Source organism: Macrotis lagotis, chromosome 3 (genome assembly GCF_037893015.1).
Source record: "Macrotis lagotis isolate mMagLag1 chromosome 3, bilby.v1.9.chrom.fasta, whole genome shotgun sequence".
NCBI classification, from domain to species: domain Eukaryota; kingdom Metazoa; phylum Chordata; class Mammalia; order Peramelemorphia; family Peramelidae; genus Macrotis; species Macrotis lagotis.
In genome coordinates, this window is record NC_133660.1 from 226,529,127 (window position 1) to 226,546,472 (window position 17,346).

The 17,346-nt window shown below is 47.4% G+C and overlaps 1 protein-coding gene across 2 annotated transcripts in view; it reads right to left on the bottom strand.

Annotated features, from left to right (window-relative positions):
• FGFRL1 (fibroblast growth factor receptor like 1) overlaps positions 1 to 16,433 on the bottom strand; it is a 229,817-nt gene extending 213,384 nt beyond the window's left edge. The window contains exons 1-2 of one of the 2 annotated variants that reach the window (XM_074229980.1): positions 16,345 to 16,433; positions 13,955 to 14,064 (exon numbers count right to left, since the gene is read on the bottom strand). In XM_074229980.1, coding sequence (XP_074086081.1) covers positions 13,955 to 14,015 — 61 coding nt within the window. In that variant the 5' untranslated portion in view covers positions 14,016 to 14,064; positions 16,345 to 16,433. Of the gene's footprint in view, positions 1 to 13,954; positions 14,065 to 14,876; positions 15,044 to 16,344 lie in introns of those variants that run through there. The other variant, XM_074229979.1, reaches the window with a different exon arrangement.
• Positions 16,434 to 17,346: the final 913 nt, after the last annotated feature.

Genomic DNA, 17,346 nt, shown 5'->3' on the forward strand with positions numbered 1-17,346 from the left:
AATCTTTCCAGAGTCTCTACCTGCCCCTAGGAAACACCCCATTCAACTTTCAAATCTATCACAAGACCCCCAAATCCAGCCTCCAATCCCATCATTGGGGAATAGGAGAATGAGGGAAACAGAAGGCTGGAGGGAGGAGGAACAGTCCCAGACAAGGAGCTGGACAAGCCAGGGAGCCACTTGGTTCATGAAGGAACTGGTCTTACTAGTAAAACAAGTAATTGCCTCAGAAACCATGACCTGGTTATCAAAAAGGGGAAAGCCAAGGCTGTCTCTGTATGTCTGTCTGACTGTCTGGGACTAAGAGGAGGAAGAAAGGTCAAGCCCCAAAAAGGAATATTCACTCAACAAGTATTGACTGAAACACTAATTACTTGTAGGTTTTAATACCAATAACACAGGGAGCTTGAATAATTGGAGCTATGAGTCTACAATGTCTTCCTTCTTCCTCCTTCCCAAGACAAACCCCTCCTTTCTCCCCTATTCCATCTCTAGAAAACTTTCCTTGCTCCCTTCTCTCCCTCCTCCAAACTCTTCCTGCACCAAGAATCTAACCTAGAATCTAAGCCTAGAATGGACCTCCTACATTACTGAAATCAAGACTATTCAACAGAAACTTCCTCATTTACCTCTTCCCCTACAGCACAAAGGTTTTCAAAAGGTTTATATCCATTGTCCCTTCCTCTCCTCTGATCTCTGAAGAAGTAGCTCTCCCCCGATCCAGACCAAGACCAGTTCTTCCATTTGGTTGTAATGTAAAGGGCATCCAATCAGTTTTAGTTCAGTTAAAGAATGCTTATATGTGGAGCAGAATCATCCTCTGCAAAGACTTATGTCCTATTCCTGAGACAGACAGCTCTTTTTTGTTTTTCAAATATACTCTTTGCTTTTGCTAACTTTTGTTTTGTATCTATACCTGGTCAGTTCTGGATATATTAGAAGCCAGATGACCTGGTGATGTACTTTCAACTCTCATTAATAGATTGTCAGTGTGACTTCCTGCAACTTTCTAGTGAGTCTTCAGACATTAATACCTTCTTCATCTAGATGCATATTGAGGCCAGTGCATCATACAAGACCCTGCAGTTAAAGTTTCATTGTGAGCTTTTCTCTCTCAGAAAGCAGCAAGAGGTTACAAATCAGTTTGATTTACTGTCTAGATGTTTTTCTAGACTGAAGAATTTGATGGAGAAAATGTTAATAATGAAATTAAATTTAAAAGTTTTTACTTCAGTTAAATCAACCAATGCATGTACCACATACAGCCCTTGTCTTCATCCCCTCAAGAGATGGATCTGGACCCAGTGAATTTCTTTCCCAGCTACTTAAAAATATACTTACCCTCCCTCAATTCTTTTTTTTTCTTTTGGAGGCAATCGGGATTAAATGACTTGGCCAGGGTTTGGGTTCTCCTAACTCCAGGATTGGTACCCTATCTGCTAAGCTACCTTAGCCACTTCCTTCCATTCTAAAAAGAGACTTCCCCTTGACCTTTCTACCCTATCATCCTATTTTGCTCCTTTTCTGGAAAAAATCACCTACAATCACTATCCCTCCTCAAAAATAAATGTCATCATCCCCCTCCCATCTAACCTTAGTCTTCACCACTCAGATAACTAACTCTCTTCTCTCCAGACACCAGACTCAATGACCTTAGATCAGTCCTCATCCTTGACCTCCCTGCGATTATTTGATGCTGGTAATAATGTGTCCTCCTAAAATAGACTCTTTACTACTCAATTACCATGAGCTGCTCTTCCTTATGAGAATCTAAGCTCCAGAAGGACAAGAAAAACTCTTGAAAGTAGAAAAGAAATACCCTGCCAACTTGGAATTCATGACCATAAGCATGGCAGTAATAGAATTGTCTTTTGACTTATTGACAAAGACAAAAAGTTATTAAAATAAGAAAATTTATAAAACGGGGAAGGATCATGGATGGGAAGGCCAACCAACTTAAGAGAACCAACATTTCAGATACTTTTATCAGCATCCATCTGCCACCTTGCATTAATCAGATTATTGCAAATGAGCTTTCTCTATACATAAGAGTAAGACCTCTAACCATTAACAGCTTGTTAAATAATACAAGTTAAGTCAGAAACTTGTTTTCTTCAGGCTTGAAGGGACATGACAGATCAAGCCCAACTCCTTTCTTTTGTGAATGAGACTGAAAGGGGAAAAACAGGCAAGTGACTTATCTAAGGTCACAGAGCAAAAATCAATGACTGTCAGAATTAAAAACCAAATCTCCTCCTACCTTCCAGCCTTTCCAGTGGACTGGAGCACAGTGAAAAGTACTTAAAGTGGACTTCTTTTTTAAAATCCTGTCACTAAATCGTCTCATTCATTTCACCTAGCCTCTAGGAGAAAAGCTGTAAAAAATAAATTTCCTTACATTGCAGAGCCAGGAGACCATGAGTGGAAAATGATATTAAAGATGACAGATGTGATCTACATGTTGGTTTTATCGAACTGGTTTTTTTCGTTTCTGTTACAAAAGAAAGTTCACTAGACAGGGGAAGAAGAAAATATTTGAAAATGAACATGACATAAAAAAAAACAATTAACCTCCCTTCCGTGAGAACACCCAAAATAGAAGAATCTTCTTGTACCCCCAATTCTAGTTAAATAATAAGGATAGTGGGAAAAACCATGAATTTAGACCTAGAAGCCTTAGATTAAATTTCTGGCTACTAACTCCTTGAGTGACCTTCACCAATCAATTCTCCTTTCAGGGCCTCAGTTTCCTTATCTGTAAAAAAGGGCAGTGAAGTGGACGTTGTCCAACATCCTTTCCTATCCATAGCCTATGATTCTGAAAATACTTGAATTCAACCAACCAAACATGTTTAATAAGTGATTCCTGGAGTCCAAGCAGTGAATGGCATTGATCATCCCAAATCCCTGACCTCAAGGACCTTATATTCTAAGAAGGGAATTGTTAAAACTTGTGTCCTTGTTCCTACTGGAGCCAGGATTCATGGTAAAATCAGAGCTGAGATTCACACCCAAGCCCTGGTAAATTGTTGGTTTCCTCATTCAATCACAGGCACATGAGTCTATGAAGAGAAACTAGTCTGCCATGTTTCCTCTGCACCTACAGCTCCTCTTGCTTTCTTAGAAGCAGAACCAGGGAAGGAAAATGTGCTGGGCAATGGGCAGTGCAATATCTGAGGCCTAGGGGTGGGGGTGGGGAGGGGAGGACCGGGGAAAAAAGGACTGTGCCTCACTGCCAATAGCCAAATCACAGGAAAATTCATTCACTTGCCAAGCCCCAGGTGAATGGGACTCAAGAGAGACAGATGAGAGAGATTACTGGTGGGCTCCATTTGCCCATGAGCTTTTCAGGACCCCTGAACAGTTTCAAACATATCCAAACTTGACAGAGTTAGAGTCTCAGCCAGTGTGTGGCACTCCCTCATTACTCACTCCTCAGCTGCTTGACAGGATACCCAAGATGGTATAAATCTTTCAGGAAACAAATTTACCAGGCACAGGAAAAATGAGTTTGTCTCCTGCCAAGATGCAAAGTGCTCTGATTTCAACAAGTGCAGCAGGGGCAAGGGAAACATGGAGAGAAGGAGATCATGGGGAGTGAGGTAAGACAGAGAAAGAGAGGAGGAGGGGGTGTAGGGGGTAGGTGAATAAAGAAGAAAGGAGGAGGGGGTATAGGGGTGGGTCAGTAAAGAACAAAAGAGGAAGGGGTTTGGGGATAGGGGAATAAAGAAGTGAGAGAGTCAGAGAAGAGGGGTGATAGGCAATAGGAAGGAGGGAAGACAGATAAGGATGGAAGGGTGAGGCAGAAAAGAGACACATAGAAAGACAGAGAGAAGAAAGAATAGGACAGAAGAGAGATGGAAGAGGGAAATCAAGAACAGTAAGGGAGGTTAAAAAAAAAGAGAGAAAAGGGCCACATACAGAAGGGACCTGAAAAAAATATCACAAAGTCCTCAATCACAATACAATCCTAATCCACTCAGTCACAATACAAACAATAACTCTGGGCCACAATTTGCCACAGTGAAACCTCAGATGAAGTTTGAACACTTAATGGAAGAAGTAGCCTGGAGTTATTGGCTGGATTTCATCTTCAAAAACTGGAGTAATTTCTGATGAAATAGGAACACTGTGTTTCCCGGAACAAAGGGGAGACTGTGAGTGAGAACAGGGCTGCCGAGGAAAATGCTGTCCAAAATGTGAATGGATGGATGGGGTGACAGATAGAGAGACCGATGGATGGATGGATGAAAACAGGAGGACAAAGCTCAGATGCAGAATGGAAGGAAAGACCAGGGATTTTTCAGAGGGGCTCCCTATCCTCCTCAGATTTCTTGCAAGGAACTCTGCCTAATCCTGCCAACATCTGACGAGCTTAGCTAATAAGAACCTAATTTTCTTTAACTCTATTCTCTTGTCCAGGCATTTTAATTTAAAATCAAAAAAACCTGCTCATTCATTCGCTATCTGTCTCACCACAAATAAGTCACCAACCTCAGACTGATTCATCATCTGTAAAATGGAGATAATGGCCCCTCACTATCCATAGGAACTTTGTGGAAACTAAATGAGAGAAGTTAAGAGTTTATAACCATTTTTTAAAATGTTTTAATGACCCTTTTTCTTTTCCTTTTTTGGAGGGGCCACATTTTGAATACCCCCTCCTCTCCAAACCTACCAAAAAAGAAAAGAAAAGAAGAAAAACACAACAAATCACTACTACCAAACAAAACAAATCCACATTGGCCACAATCAAAAAAAAAAAAGGTTATCTCTGTATGCTGAGTTCATTATCTGCCAAGAGATAGATAGCCTGCTGCATCACTGGTCCTGGTTGACCACTGACATGCTCAGCATTCCAACGTTGTTTTTCTTTTCAATGTTATTACTATGTAGAGTGTTCTCATGAATTCAAGAAAATCCTCTATTGCAATAAAAGGTCTATGCTTTCCCCTTTAGAATTATACTGAATTTCTCAGGATAAGTGGTTCTTTGTTTTAAGTCTTAATTTTTTGCCTTTTGTATTCCAAGATCTTCTCTCTTTCATTATAAAAACCTCCATATCTTGCAAGATCTTGACTGTAATTTCTTTGTACTTAAATTGCTTATTTCTAAACACATAGCATTTTTTTTCTTTGATGTAAATAACTCTCGTAATTGTTATGGAGTTACTCTCACCTTCTTTTCAGTGACTTCTAGATCTTAGTGTTTTATTATCTCTACAACTTTCAATCTTGAATTGGAGCCTTATACCAGGATCAGGTTCCTGGATTTCTTTTTTTTTAAGGTTTTTGTTCTTTTTTTTTTTGCCAAGTAAATTGGGTTCAGTGGCTTGCCCAAGGCCACACAGCTAGAAAATTATTAAGTGTCTGAACCCGGATTTGAACTCAGGTACTCCTGACTCCAGGGCCAGTGCTCTATCCACTGCACCACCTAGCTGCCCTCCCTGTATTCCTTAGGTGGCTAGATCCATGTCATCTGAGTTCCTGTGCTGTCCACATTCCTACATATGTCTATGCTGAGCATCAGGATTTTTAGGCACCCCTCTCTGGATCTTTGAGATTCTGAGTGAAAGATATTCCTGGAATTCCTTTACTCTAATATTTTCACAATTAATATTTCCTAAACATCACCTCCTGTCCTCCACCCTACCTAGGTCCTGTGCCAAGGAGCAGTGATGGGGATAAATGGAAGATATAAATAAAAAACTAAAAAAAAAGAGATTTAGAAATCATCTATTCCAGCCTCCTCATTGTATAGATGAGAAAGCCAAGGAGGATGGGAGGGAGAGGAGGTCAAGGAAAGGGCAGAAATAACCTGCCTGAAATCTTCCAAACCCATAATGCTTTCCATTTTACTAGAGATGGAAGGGACTAAGACCTCACCCTTACAGCCTGGAAATGTAGAGTTGGACATTGTTACCTGTCTCCTTCACGCTCTGAGATCAATATGCTCTAGGGAGTCTGGGTCACAAACTAAAGAGGCAAAAATCATAGAACCATAGAATGTTAGACCTAGAAAAGACCATTTTACTGATGAAGAAACTGAGATCCAGAGAGGCTGTTAATCAGGATCAAAAACAGTGTCAAGAGCTAGGATATATAGTTTCCAAGTCATTTCCACTAGATTAGATTTATAAGGTAACATGTAATTGTGGATCTCAGGACTGACTTAACTTGTGTCATACCTCCTTGGGAAATCCTTCCCCTCCAGGTCATTCCATATTCCACTTTCTCTAAGTAGACACTCTCTGGAACTGCTTCAGCTGATAAACATATCTCAGCTCCAGTCAGTCATTATAACCAGAGCCACCCCCCAACTTTGGAGTTCATGCCCCATTGCACACTTGTAGAAATAATGTCCCCCTAAAATGCCTACTCCTTTCCCTCCCTATATTCAAATCTCCTCTTTCTTCAACACTCAAGTTCCATTCCCTTTGGGGTCTCCCTAGACCCTAATGTATAGTTCTCTTCTTCTAACCTCCTGCAGGGGAAGCAAAAGTTTGATCTGATCTGTTCTGTAATCTGTGATCTGATCACGCATGATCTAGGAACATATTACTTGCATTGCCCTCTTTGGGTCTTAGCTCCCCAGTGGGACTGAGGGACAATCTGAGGAACCTGGTGCCTCTATCTCCTACACTGAATATTTGGACAAAAAAAAATGCAGTGATGTGGGGCAACAGAGAGAGCAGTGAATTTGTTGTCAGAGGGATCTGGCCTGAATCCCAGCACTTCTAACCAATTGGACTTTGAGCCACTCACTTCTTCTCTCTGTATAAAGGTGTAAGTTGGGTTCAGTGCTCTTTAGGATTCTGTCCAGCTCTAAATCCTATTGAATTTCCCTGTATAAGGCAAAATTAAATACGAGACCTTCAAGTGGTCTATAGCTATAGTAGAAAGAGCTTGAAGTTCGGAGAACTACACTCTTAAATCCTGTCTTTGTCTGTCTCTGCATGGAGATGTGGCTAAGACATGGCTCTGGGCCTCAGTTTTCCCATCTAGGCATTGGAACTTTCTGGTCTCTAAGGTCCCTTTCTGCTTTGATGTTCCAGAATAGAGAAATTAGGAAAATAGCCAAGAAATCTGCCCAAGACATAGCTGTGAATCCTGGATCCCAAGTCCATTCTGCCTCCAACCCCAAGACAAGTGCCCTTGGAAAAGATGTTTTTAAAAAGGTCAGATTTCTTGTCTTCATCTGCCCAGCAGGAGAATTTACAAAATTAACAAGGTGCTTAACCTTAGAGTATCTGGAACAATTTGGGATGAAGGAGACAGGATCTCAAAGCTAACTCAGGAAAGGCAGAGAAAGTTCACCATCACTTCTAGAGATCTACAGAGAAGCTTACTTACACCCCTCTCCAAGAGAGAGACTGGGGAGAGGGAAGGGGAGAAAAAAAAAAAAGAGCAGAAAGTTAAATGACTCCCCCAAGGTCACCCAGTTGCCCAGCCCTAATATAAAGGTAATGGATTGAAAGCCCAAGGTCCTTAGCTTTCATTAAACCCACAAAATCCCCTAAATGTATCCTCAGCATAAAAGGGCAAACTTAGGGAAAGCAACCAAATAGGACAAGTGGTTTATTAAGTTAAACGAAGCTGGGGGAAAAAAAAATATTTCCACTGATTACAGCAACACTGGGACTCCGTGTGAAAGGGGAGCATTGAAGGGCAGGACTTTCAAACACACTCCAAATTCTCACTGGGGCCCACAGCCTAGGGAGCAGAGAAAGCACCATTGATTCTCGGCCTGTGCAATGAATAAAGGAACGGCCTCACATTTATTTTTTCCAGACCAAGCAAAAGAAGACTTTTGTTCAGGGTTTTTTCCCCTCCACCCCTCTTGGTGACAATGATTTATTTACCGTTTCCAGGAGCCAGGGCCAAAATAGGCCAAGAACATCATCTCAACTCCATTCATTTCCCCAAGCATCAGAAAAGGCTTTCCTCCCACAACCAGGACTGTACAAACTCCTGTTCATCTAGTCCTGAGGTCTTAGCAAGCCCTGGGACTGAAGCTGCCTTCCTATTCAGCCACCTCAATCTTCAAATCCAACCTCCAGTCTTAAGAATTTGGTCCCCCACCCAAATCTGCCATATTAGAGAGAAACTCTTTCATTCTAACATCACAGTCTAATGCTATGGAAAGAACACTGGACTCCAGAAAGAAGACCTAAAGTCAAATCCCAGGTAACTATGTGACCTTGGGCAAGTCACCTAAGCCTAATTGCCCATCTCCAGTCATCCTGATTCATATTTGGACACTGGACCTAAATACGCTCTGGAAGAGAAAGGGAGGCTGGTAATTTAGCATAGCCCCCCCCACCTAAATCCAATTCACATACTGTCATAGTATCATCTCCCTGATGTCATGGTCTTCTTCAAGAACAAAGGAGAAACATCGTCAGGAGGCTCAAATGGGCTAACATTTGTGAAGAACTTAGAAAATCTTAAGCGAGCTATCTATATAAATGCTAACTATCACTGTTGCTATTAATAAGCACATCTGGTCAGTGAACCCAGGAACATTAGCCACTGAGGATGAGCATTTAAAGCAATACAAATTCAAACCTAAAGTGCTTTTATTAAGGGGCTTATTGTGTGCCAGCTCCTTGGGGGAGTTAGGAAGTTAAATATAAGCCCCTCCTGAAGGGCAGGGCTTTTTACATTTTAGCCTCAGTATTCCTGATAAGTAGAAGACAATTAATTAAAAACACTGAATTGAATTAAATTGAAGTATAGGAATCAATCCTTGCCCTCAGAGAATTTCTGATTTAAAATCACAGGATGACTATTTTACCTAAAAGTCTGCTTAAAAAAGTCTTACAACTAGGAGAATCCTGTTACTTGTATGGAGGTCATCCCAAGTGCTGGAAAAACTGCCAGCCCTACCACTGAAAATGCTTATTAGGGGTGGCTAGGTGGTACAGTGAATAGAGCACCAGTCCTAGAGTCAGGAGGACCTGAGTTCAAATCCGACCTCAGACACTTAATAATTGCCTAGCTATGTGGCCTTGGGCAAGTCACTTAACCCCATTGCCTTGAAAAAAAACTAAAAAAATGCTTATTACCAGGCAGATGACCCTGAAGGAGTGAATTTTTGGATCACAGCACTTCCAGAACTATCATGGAAAGTGGAAAGGTTGGGTTCTGAGTAGTGAGGGGGAAGACCCATATAGTTGAAGCCAGAGGACCCTAAGAACCACCAATAAAGAAGTATGATGAAATTTGGGGATATGCTGCTTTTATAACAAATAAAAAGATCTATTTTAATAAATTTTAATAACTAGGGCACCCTATAAAATCAAAGTGGTGATGAGACTTTGTTTAAAATCAAAAAGCCACTGGCCATGAGCGGCTGGAGCAAGAGAGACTCAGAGTGATTTGAAATGAGAGAGCACCTAGCTCTATAGTGAGGGAATCCAGGCGTGAAGGAGGACTCAACACTCACTTCCTGGGTGATCCTGGTTTCAATTTTCTTATCTGTAAACTCTTAATCTAGTATTCTTTATGGGCTGTGATCCCTGTGACTGCAGGTACAACTCAGGGAAAAAAATATCCTTTTGTCTTTGGATGCTGAGGAAACCCAAAAAGATCAGAAACCATTCCACAGGAAAAGTTCACACCTTGGAAACACTTCCCAGCATGCAGCACAAGGAATACCTTCTGCTTTACCACTCTCTTTGCAAAAGTTTTTTGGACTGAATCTCTCCAATCTTCTCTACAAGAATGGAAATTGGCATGGATCCAAAAAAAATGAAAAGAAGGTAAATACTTAAGTATTTTAAAGTCAAAGTTGGTTTTTTTTTATTTATTTCAATGTTTTGTAACTTAGGGAGAATTTAGAGAGAGTAGTTGTTGATTGTACTGTTTTATTTTTAAATAAGGAAATCTTGAAAGTAGCAATCTCAATCAATCTCTCTCTCTCTCTCTCTCTCTCTCTCTCTCTCTCTTCCCCTCCTCTCTTCTCTCTCTCTATCTGAAGAACAGAAATCTGAAGGAAAGCTGATAACATGCAATACTTATTTTCTTAGTACTTCTCTCCAAGTGTAATGACACTTTGTTGGTTTAGGAACACATATGAACATACACAACTTGGCCCACTCACAAACATAACACATTTGGGAAAGAAATTTCAAGTTGGGGGGGGGGGGGAGAAGGGGAGAAGTTCAAACAAAATTCAAGAAAAGCTGGGGAGAACAAAAGGAAAAAAAAAATTCCCTGAAAAATCTTTCAGTTCCTTTCCAGAAGTTCCTTGTGTATATGGGACTCTTGAACTCAGAAGAGTGTAGGATTAAGAAAAGCATCAGATGAATTGTAAGACCCAGGCATGCCAATGAAGAGGGGGTTTGTGAGAAAAAACTGAGTTCCCAGAAAAGGGGTGAGAAGAAAAGAAGTTGGTAAGACTTCATTCCACTGGCTTTAGAACAGAGTCAAAAGCCAGGTGAAGATAATAGGGAGTCTCCACCCTAAGTCTCTACCTTTGAATCTTATTCTCTCCTCCAGTATGATCAGTCTCATAAAAGGGGCCACCTATCTGAACTAAGGAGATCTGAGTATAAAATTGGATCCTTTCTACCCTGGGCATAACTATGGAGGCAGCTCTTTGGGCTTCAGTTTTTCTCATCTGTACAATGGGATTAATATATTACCTCCTTGTAAAGGTTATCCTGAGAAAAGAGTAAAATCTTATTGAACTACAGAAATGACAGCGATTATTATTATCCTATAAAATTAACCCCGGAGAAGACTGGCCACTCAGCCTCCCCATTTGCCCACCAAACCCTGGTCAGTGCCAGCAGCTCAAAGAGAGGGAGTGTCTCATGCCAGGCCCAGTGACACTGAATAACTCCCTCCTGAGCAGCGAGGTTTGAATTCCAACCCTCCCCCCATAGAGGGGCTTCTCCTGGGCTGGGCACTGGAAAGGACTTTGGTGGGCTTCCCAACTGGCCCGTAATGAGAGAGGGCACAAGGGATGACAAGTTAGATCAAAGAAGATGAAAGAGAAATCAAAGTCCAAATCTCGGTGCCAATTCCAGGGTGGGGGGGTAGGGGGAAAGGGGATTAACCCATTCCCTTCCAAAGGAATATCTATTCCCCTAAGCCAAGGCACCAGAGCAAACCCCTTGCCCTGTTCTGGGGAGTGCTGATCCCAAACTTGTGGGCAGCCCCCACCCACTGGACTAGTCCGTCCCTCCCTGGGCAGGAAGGAGGGGGCAGGGACGTGTGTGTGGCTTTGGGCCGAGCCTGGGCCAATCCTGCTGGACCTGCTGCAGCTCGACCCAAACATTGCCATATACGGTCACTCGAGGCGCAGGAAGGGCTTGGAAACCGCCGCTCCAATTGGAGGGGGGCTCTGAACCATAAGCCAGGAAACGGTGGGGGTACAAGAAGAGGCAGAGAGGGTGAGTTAACATTAATCCATCCCCTGACCCCAGGAGCACAGAGTCCAAGAAAAAGAGATTGGGGGGAACCATGGGGATGCAGCCAGTGTCCAGTCCTTCTCCCCAGCTATGCCTCCCAGGAGCCTCCAAGCCAAACCTGGTGGCTAGTCCTCTGACCCAGCAAAATGAAACCCCATTTGCTTCCAGGGGACATCTACCATTAGGGACACACACACATGGTCAGTTCTCAAGAAAGATTTCTTCCCACCCCTAAAAATACTCCATGTGAGTCTTTATCCACTAGTCCAGCCAGGGGGTCACTCGATGATTCCTTTCCCCACACTTAAAACTTCAGCAGGACCCTGGTATAACACTGAGGATTATAATAATAGCTCCAAATAAGAGCCAGCCCCAACCAGGCCAACAGGTCAAAACCAACTCTTTCCTAGCTCCAAACAATGGCACTAGACAAATCATATTACAGGCTTCTGGTTGGATCACAATTACAAAGACAGGGACAATGTCCCTGCAAAGGATATAGTTTTGCTTTCTCTTTGAACAAGGTCACCTTCCCAACTTTCCTGAAACACATTCTCTAAGACTGGCTATGAAACCAACACACAGGAACAAAAAGTGGTTTTCCTTCAGTCCAATAGGCTCAGTCTGGGGAATGAACAGGACTTGAGTCTCCATTTCCAATAACAACACCTAGCCTCAGCGATGATGAGCTACTTCCCCCTCCTCCCCTAGGGATAAAATGAAGAAGATGTGTTATGTTTAACCTCCACCCTCCTATCTGTGTTTGTGTGGCCCTAGAAGCCAGGACTCAGCGGGGGCATTCCCTTGCTTTCTCTCTGAATATACTTGATATTTTTATCTTTTGGAGAAAGAACTGCAATTTTCATCCATGAGGTCTTCATGCAACCCTAGCCAACTTCCGCTAAAGTGAGTTTTTCCTTCCCTTGGGCTTCAAAATCACTTGGAATACTCTGGCTCTCCTGTTTTCTGCCTCTTTACCAAAGTTTCACCTCGGGTAACCACTCACTTAACTCAGGACACGCATGTCTTTCCCAAACCCAAAAGAACTAGAGAGTTAGGCCAGAGTATTGAAGAGAATATTAGGTAAGGAAGTTAAAAAAGATTTCTATTCTGTGGGCCCCCAACCCACAGAGACTTGAAGACTGAACTTCTCCCCCATGCAACCTACCCCCTCTGCAGAGGCCCTGGGGACCAGCTGCAAGAATAATATACATCCATGAGGTCACCTTCTTCCCTCCATTCCCCACAATGGAGGCAGGCCCATCCAGACTGGAATCCAGACTTCTCAGTCCGCCTCCTTGTCTACCTCAATGCTATTTTCCCCCTCATTCATCTCCCAGATGCCTGGCCAATGCAGTGCTCTGGCCTCTAAGGAGGCTGAGCCTTAGACCTCTTGTTTCCAGAAAGGAAGTGGGCTTTTGCAAACCCATTGGTTTCCAGGATGATTCTAAACTGGTCTAAAAGATCAGCTACCCAAGTAAAAGGCCAAAAGAGAAATAAGTATTGAACCATTAGTCCATGCCATCTAATCAGCGCCATCATTATTTCTTTATCCTCCTGAAATACAGACTTGTCTTCCTACCAGGAGTTAAGGGGAAGGTAGTAAGGGGACTGCCATCCTGACTCACCTAACTGTGGTAGAGAGCCCCCCACTTCTTTAAGGTGAAGGTACCCCCTCAGCCCAGAATAGGCCACTGCTTATTCCAACTTTTTCTCCTTTAGGGGGCTGAGCCCCCTAGCCACCACCTCCCCCTTCAGGACTAGGCCTCTATTTTATCATTGTTGTGTTTTTTTTAAACTCATGTCTTGGGGGTAGGTTGGCAGGGTCACCTGCTTATTGAAATCTGAGTGCTTGGCCCGGGGTGACTAGAGCTCAAATATGCAGTAGCTGTTGAGGACTGTCACAGGTCTGTCAGCTGGGCCAGTCCATGGATGTGTTTGTTTGGCCTGCTACTGGGAAGACACAAGGGGAGGCTTGACAGGGAGGGGAAGAGGGGGATAGAGAGGCCCTGTCGGCCAGCCAGGAATGCTATTGTCTGCTTTCAACCATGATACCCCAAATCTGGAAGCTACTTAACCAAGGCTTCTCCTCTACCTTTCAGTAAGCAAAGACATTTCCCAGAACTCACCTGTAACTAGAGTATTCTTATTTTTTTTTAAATGTATTCCAAAAACCAAAAGGAGAAAGAGAGAAAAACGAGTTTGTGTCTTAATTAATGATGTCACATCGGGACAGCCCAGAGCCAGGTGGGAAAATGTGGGTAAGCAAGAACATGGCCTGCTTTTCCGCATCAGTGAACAAATCTATATGGCTGCAGAGGGAAGGCAGAACCAATCCAAAGAGAGCCAGAAACAGAGAGCCAGGAGAGAGAGAGAGAGAGAGAGAGAGAGAGAGAGAGAGAGAGAAACCAAGAAAAAGAGACATTTCATACTTTTTGGAAAGGAAATCCAGTTGACCTACAGACAATGAAATAACCGGGAAGCAGCTGGGGAGAGCCAAAGCCGGCCTGCCTCCTGGGAGCTCAGTCTACTCACCTCTGGCAGAATCAGACATCGAGAAAATCCCCAAGAAGAGGAAGGCAAACCAAAATTCCATCTCTGGGCTTAGATCCTCCTCATGTATAAATATTCTGTGGCCTCAAAATCTGGAGAAAACAAAAGGGGGAGGGGAGGGGAGGGGAAAGGGAGAAGAAGGGAGAAGAGAGGACTCAACACCTCCGATCCTCCAGAACCAGGATTATTCAAACACCCCCAAAACAAAGACGCAAGCTAGGCTCTCCCCCCACCCCCAACAGCCTTTCCAGATCGCTCTCCCCTTCCAGAGTTTGCTAAAACTTGTCTTTCCCTGACGATCAATCTCAGGTCTCCTAAGAATGGAGGCTTCTCTACTTACAAGGGGGTGGGGGTGGGCAAGGCAGACCCAGGTCTTTCCTCTGACTGGGCTTTAAACAAACAAACAAAAAAAAGTTGACAAGTTCTCCAGCAAAACCAAAAAACCCCCAACCCCCCCCCCCCCCCCAAGCAGCCCCAGAAGCAGCAGGAGATCCGGGAAGTCTTTCGAGACAGTCCAGGAGCAAAAGTGAAGCACTAAGTCTTCCCATTCATCAGGGGTCGGAGTGTTCTGCCCAGGGAAGTAGTCCGGAGCCCCCGGCGCAGGCTGGCTCCCGGCTGCATTATCTGAAGGTTGAATTATTCTTAGCAGCCGCTGGCAGCCTGGCCTCCCCTCCCCTCCCCTTACCCCCCCCCCATTATTTAAAGTTGCACTTGCTGCTGGCTCCTGTCAGAAAGGAAGTTGGGCTCCTGTTTCTGCCAGAGAAACAGAAAGAATAGGAGATGGGGGGGGGGGGAAGAAGAGGGAGAGAGAAAGAGGGGGGAGACAGAAGGGGGGGGGAGAAAGGAGGGGGGCAATCTTTCTAGGTCTCCAAGCCAGACAAAGGGTTGACATGGATTCCTCTACCTCTCACTCTCTAAACACTGGCGGAATTCCTGGCCCTTGTAAACTCCCCGTTGTAAGCGCTCCGTGCCCCCGGGGCGCACAACACCCAACCCGGAGAATAATCGCACCCGGCCATTAGCCGACAAATTTGCACCAGAAGTTCTTGAACCTGGAGAAGCAGACCTGGGGGGAGGGAGGGGGCTCTGCGGAGGCTCTGCCCCCGGGGCCAGGGGCAGACCTGACCCACGTGGGAGGGAGGGAGTGGGAGGGGGGGTTAGAGACGCGGGCGGTCGCCGTCATTGGACAGAGGGGAAGGGGCGAGTTTGAAAGGGTGGGTTCTAGAAGGGAAAAAAGTCCAGGGGAGGTCCCAGAGCTGGGGAGGGCGAGAGGGCTGGGCTGGGGGGCTCTGCTGCTGGGGGGAGAGAGGAGTTCCTTCCTCCTCAGGAAAGATCTCCTCCCGCCCCGGTCTGCCACACGCGCACACACAAGCACACACACGGGGACACCATGCACTCACACTACACAAACACATACACACATTCTACTAACACACACACTGTACACTGGAACACTATACACTCACACACCACACACACATATCACATTCCACTAACACATACGCACTACATACACACACACTATTCACACACACTACACAAACATATGCACATTACACTAACACATACATACTATGCCTACACTCACAACTCACTTACACACTACACACATACACACATTACACTAACACATACACACTACACACACTCGCACACTATTCACACACACACTCACAACACTACACAAATACAGATGCACATCACACTAAAACACTGGCGGAATTCCTGGCACACATTCATACAGATACACACTACACGCACTCATACACTAAACACACATTCACGCACTGCACAAACATATGCACATTGCAGTAACACACACACACACAGTGCAGGCACCCCGGAGTCCCTGGGGGGTCCGAGCGGCTCCTGAAGAGCCTGGGGGCCGAGGGAGTGAATGAAGAGGTCACGATTGCAGCCCCAGACCTGGGGGAACTGCTGCCCTTCCGGAAGGCTCCCCAGTCCGAGGAAGGGACCCCCACACAGCCCCGCCATCACTGGACAGAGGGTCGAGGTGGACTACGGGGTGGACGGGCAGGTTCCAGCCGGGCGTTCCGGCGGGGGCCGAGGCGAGCATCCGAAGGCGGCCCGGGGCGAGGCTGGGGTCCCGGGGCCAGGCAGGGGTCCGTCCGCCCCCCACCCCGGCTCCCCGGGCTCCGCCGGCCCAGAACCACCTGCCGGGAGCCGGGAGCCGGGAGCCGGGGCGCGGGCTGCCCGGGATGTCGGGGGCCGGGGGCGGCGGGCGCCGTCCCCCGCGCTGCCGCCCGGGGGCCCCATCGGGGACCGCAGCTCCGGCGGGGCGTCCCGGCTCGGCGGAGCCCCTGCCCCGCGGCCGGAGGGCACCTGCGCCGCCGGGCCGGGCCGGCACTCACCTGGAGCCGCGCCGCTCACAGCCTCGGGCCGCGGCTCGGCCCGCGCTCATTCCCGGGGCGCTCCCGCGCTGCCGGCGGCGCCCCGGGCCGCTCAGGGTGTCGCGGCGGGCGGCGAGCTCCGCATGGTGGCCGCGGCCCTTCCGCCCTCCGGAGCCGCGGCGGGGCGGGCCGGGCGGCCGGGCGGGCCGGCGGGGGGCGGCGCGGCGGGGGCGCTACCTGGCGCGGAGGCTGCGGCCGCCCGCCGGCCTCTCCCTCCCGCGGGGCCCGGGCCGGGCCGGGGGGGGCGGGGCGCCGGGGGCGGGGCGGGGCGGCCGCGGGCGGGAGCCCCCCGGGCGCGGCCCGAGCTACCTGCGGCGGCCCCGGGCTCTGCCGGGCTCCCCGGCCCGGGGGGCTCCCCGGGGCCGCCCCCACGCAGCCGGCCCGGGACCGAGGCGGCGGGGATGCCCGCGCGGAGTCGGGGGGCGGGGGGCGGGCTCCGGCCGCGCCAGAGAGGGAGAGAGGGGCGCCGAGCCGGGGGGCGGGGGGCCGGGCCGGCCGGGGAGCGCGGGCGGACGCGGGGCGACAGCGGGGCAGAGGCGGAGGCGCGCGGCCGGCCAGGAGCGACCTTCCCCGCGGGGCTTTGTGGCCCCGGCGCCCGCCCGGCCCCGCCCCGCCACACAACTTCCCACCAATCCCGCCGCGCCGCCCCGCCCCTCCTCCCCTCGGACTCCGGCCGGCCCCCTCCCGCACGTTAACCCTTCGGCCGCGGGGCGGCCTCTGCCCGCTCGCCCCGGCGCGGCGCGAAGGCGCAGGCCACCCCCTGCTGCCCGGAGCCGGCCATAGCGCCCGCCGGGCCCCTCAGCCGGAGCGCCCGGGCAGGGGAGCGGGCGGGCCAGAAGGCAAGAAAAGTCTGGGGAGAACGCAGCGGTGCAGAGGAGCCCAGTCCCAGCCGCCTGCCCTGGGCCAGCCCCTTCTCTCTCTCTCTCCAGGCCTCAGTTTCCCAGCCCTTAGAATGATGGACTG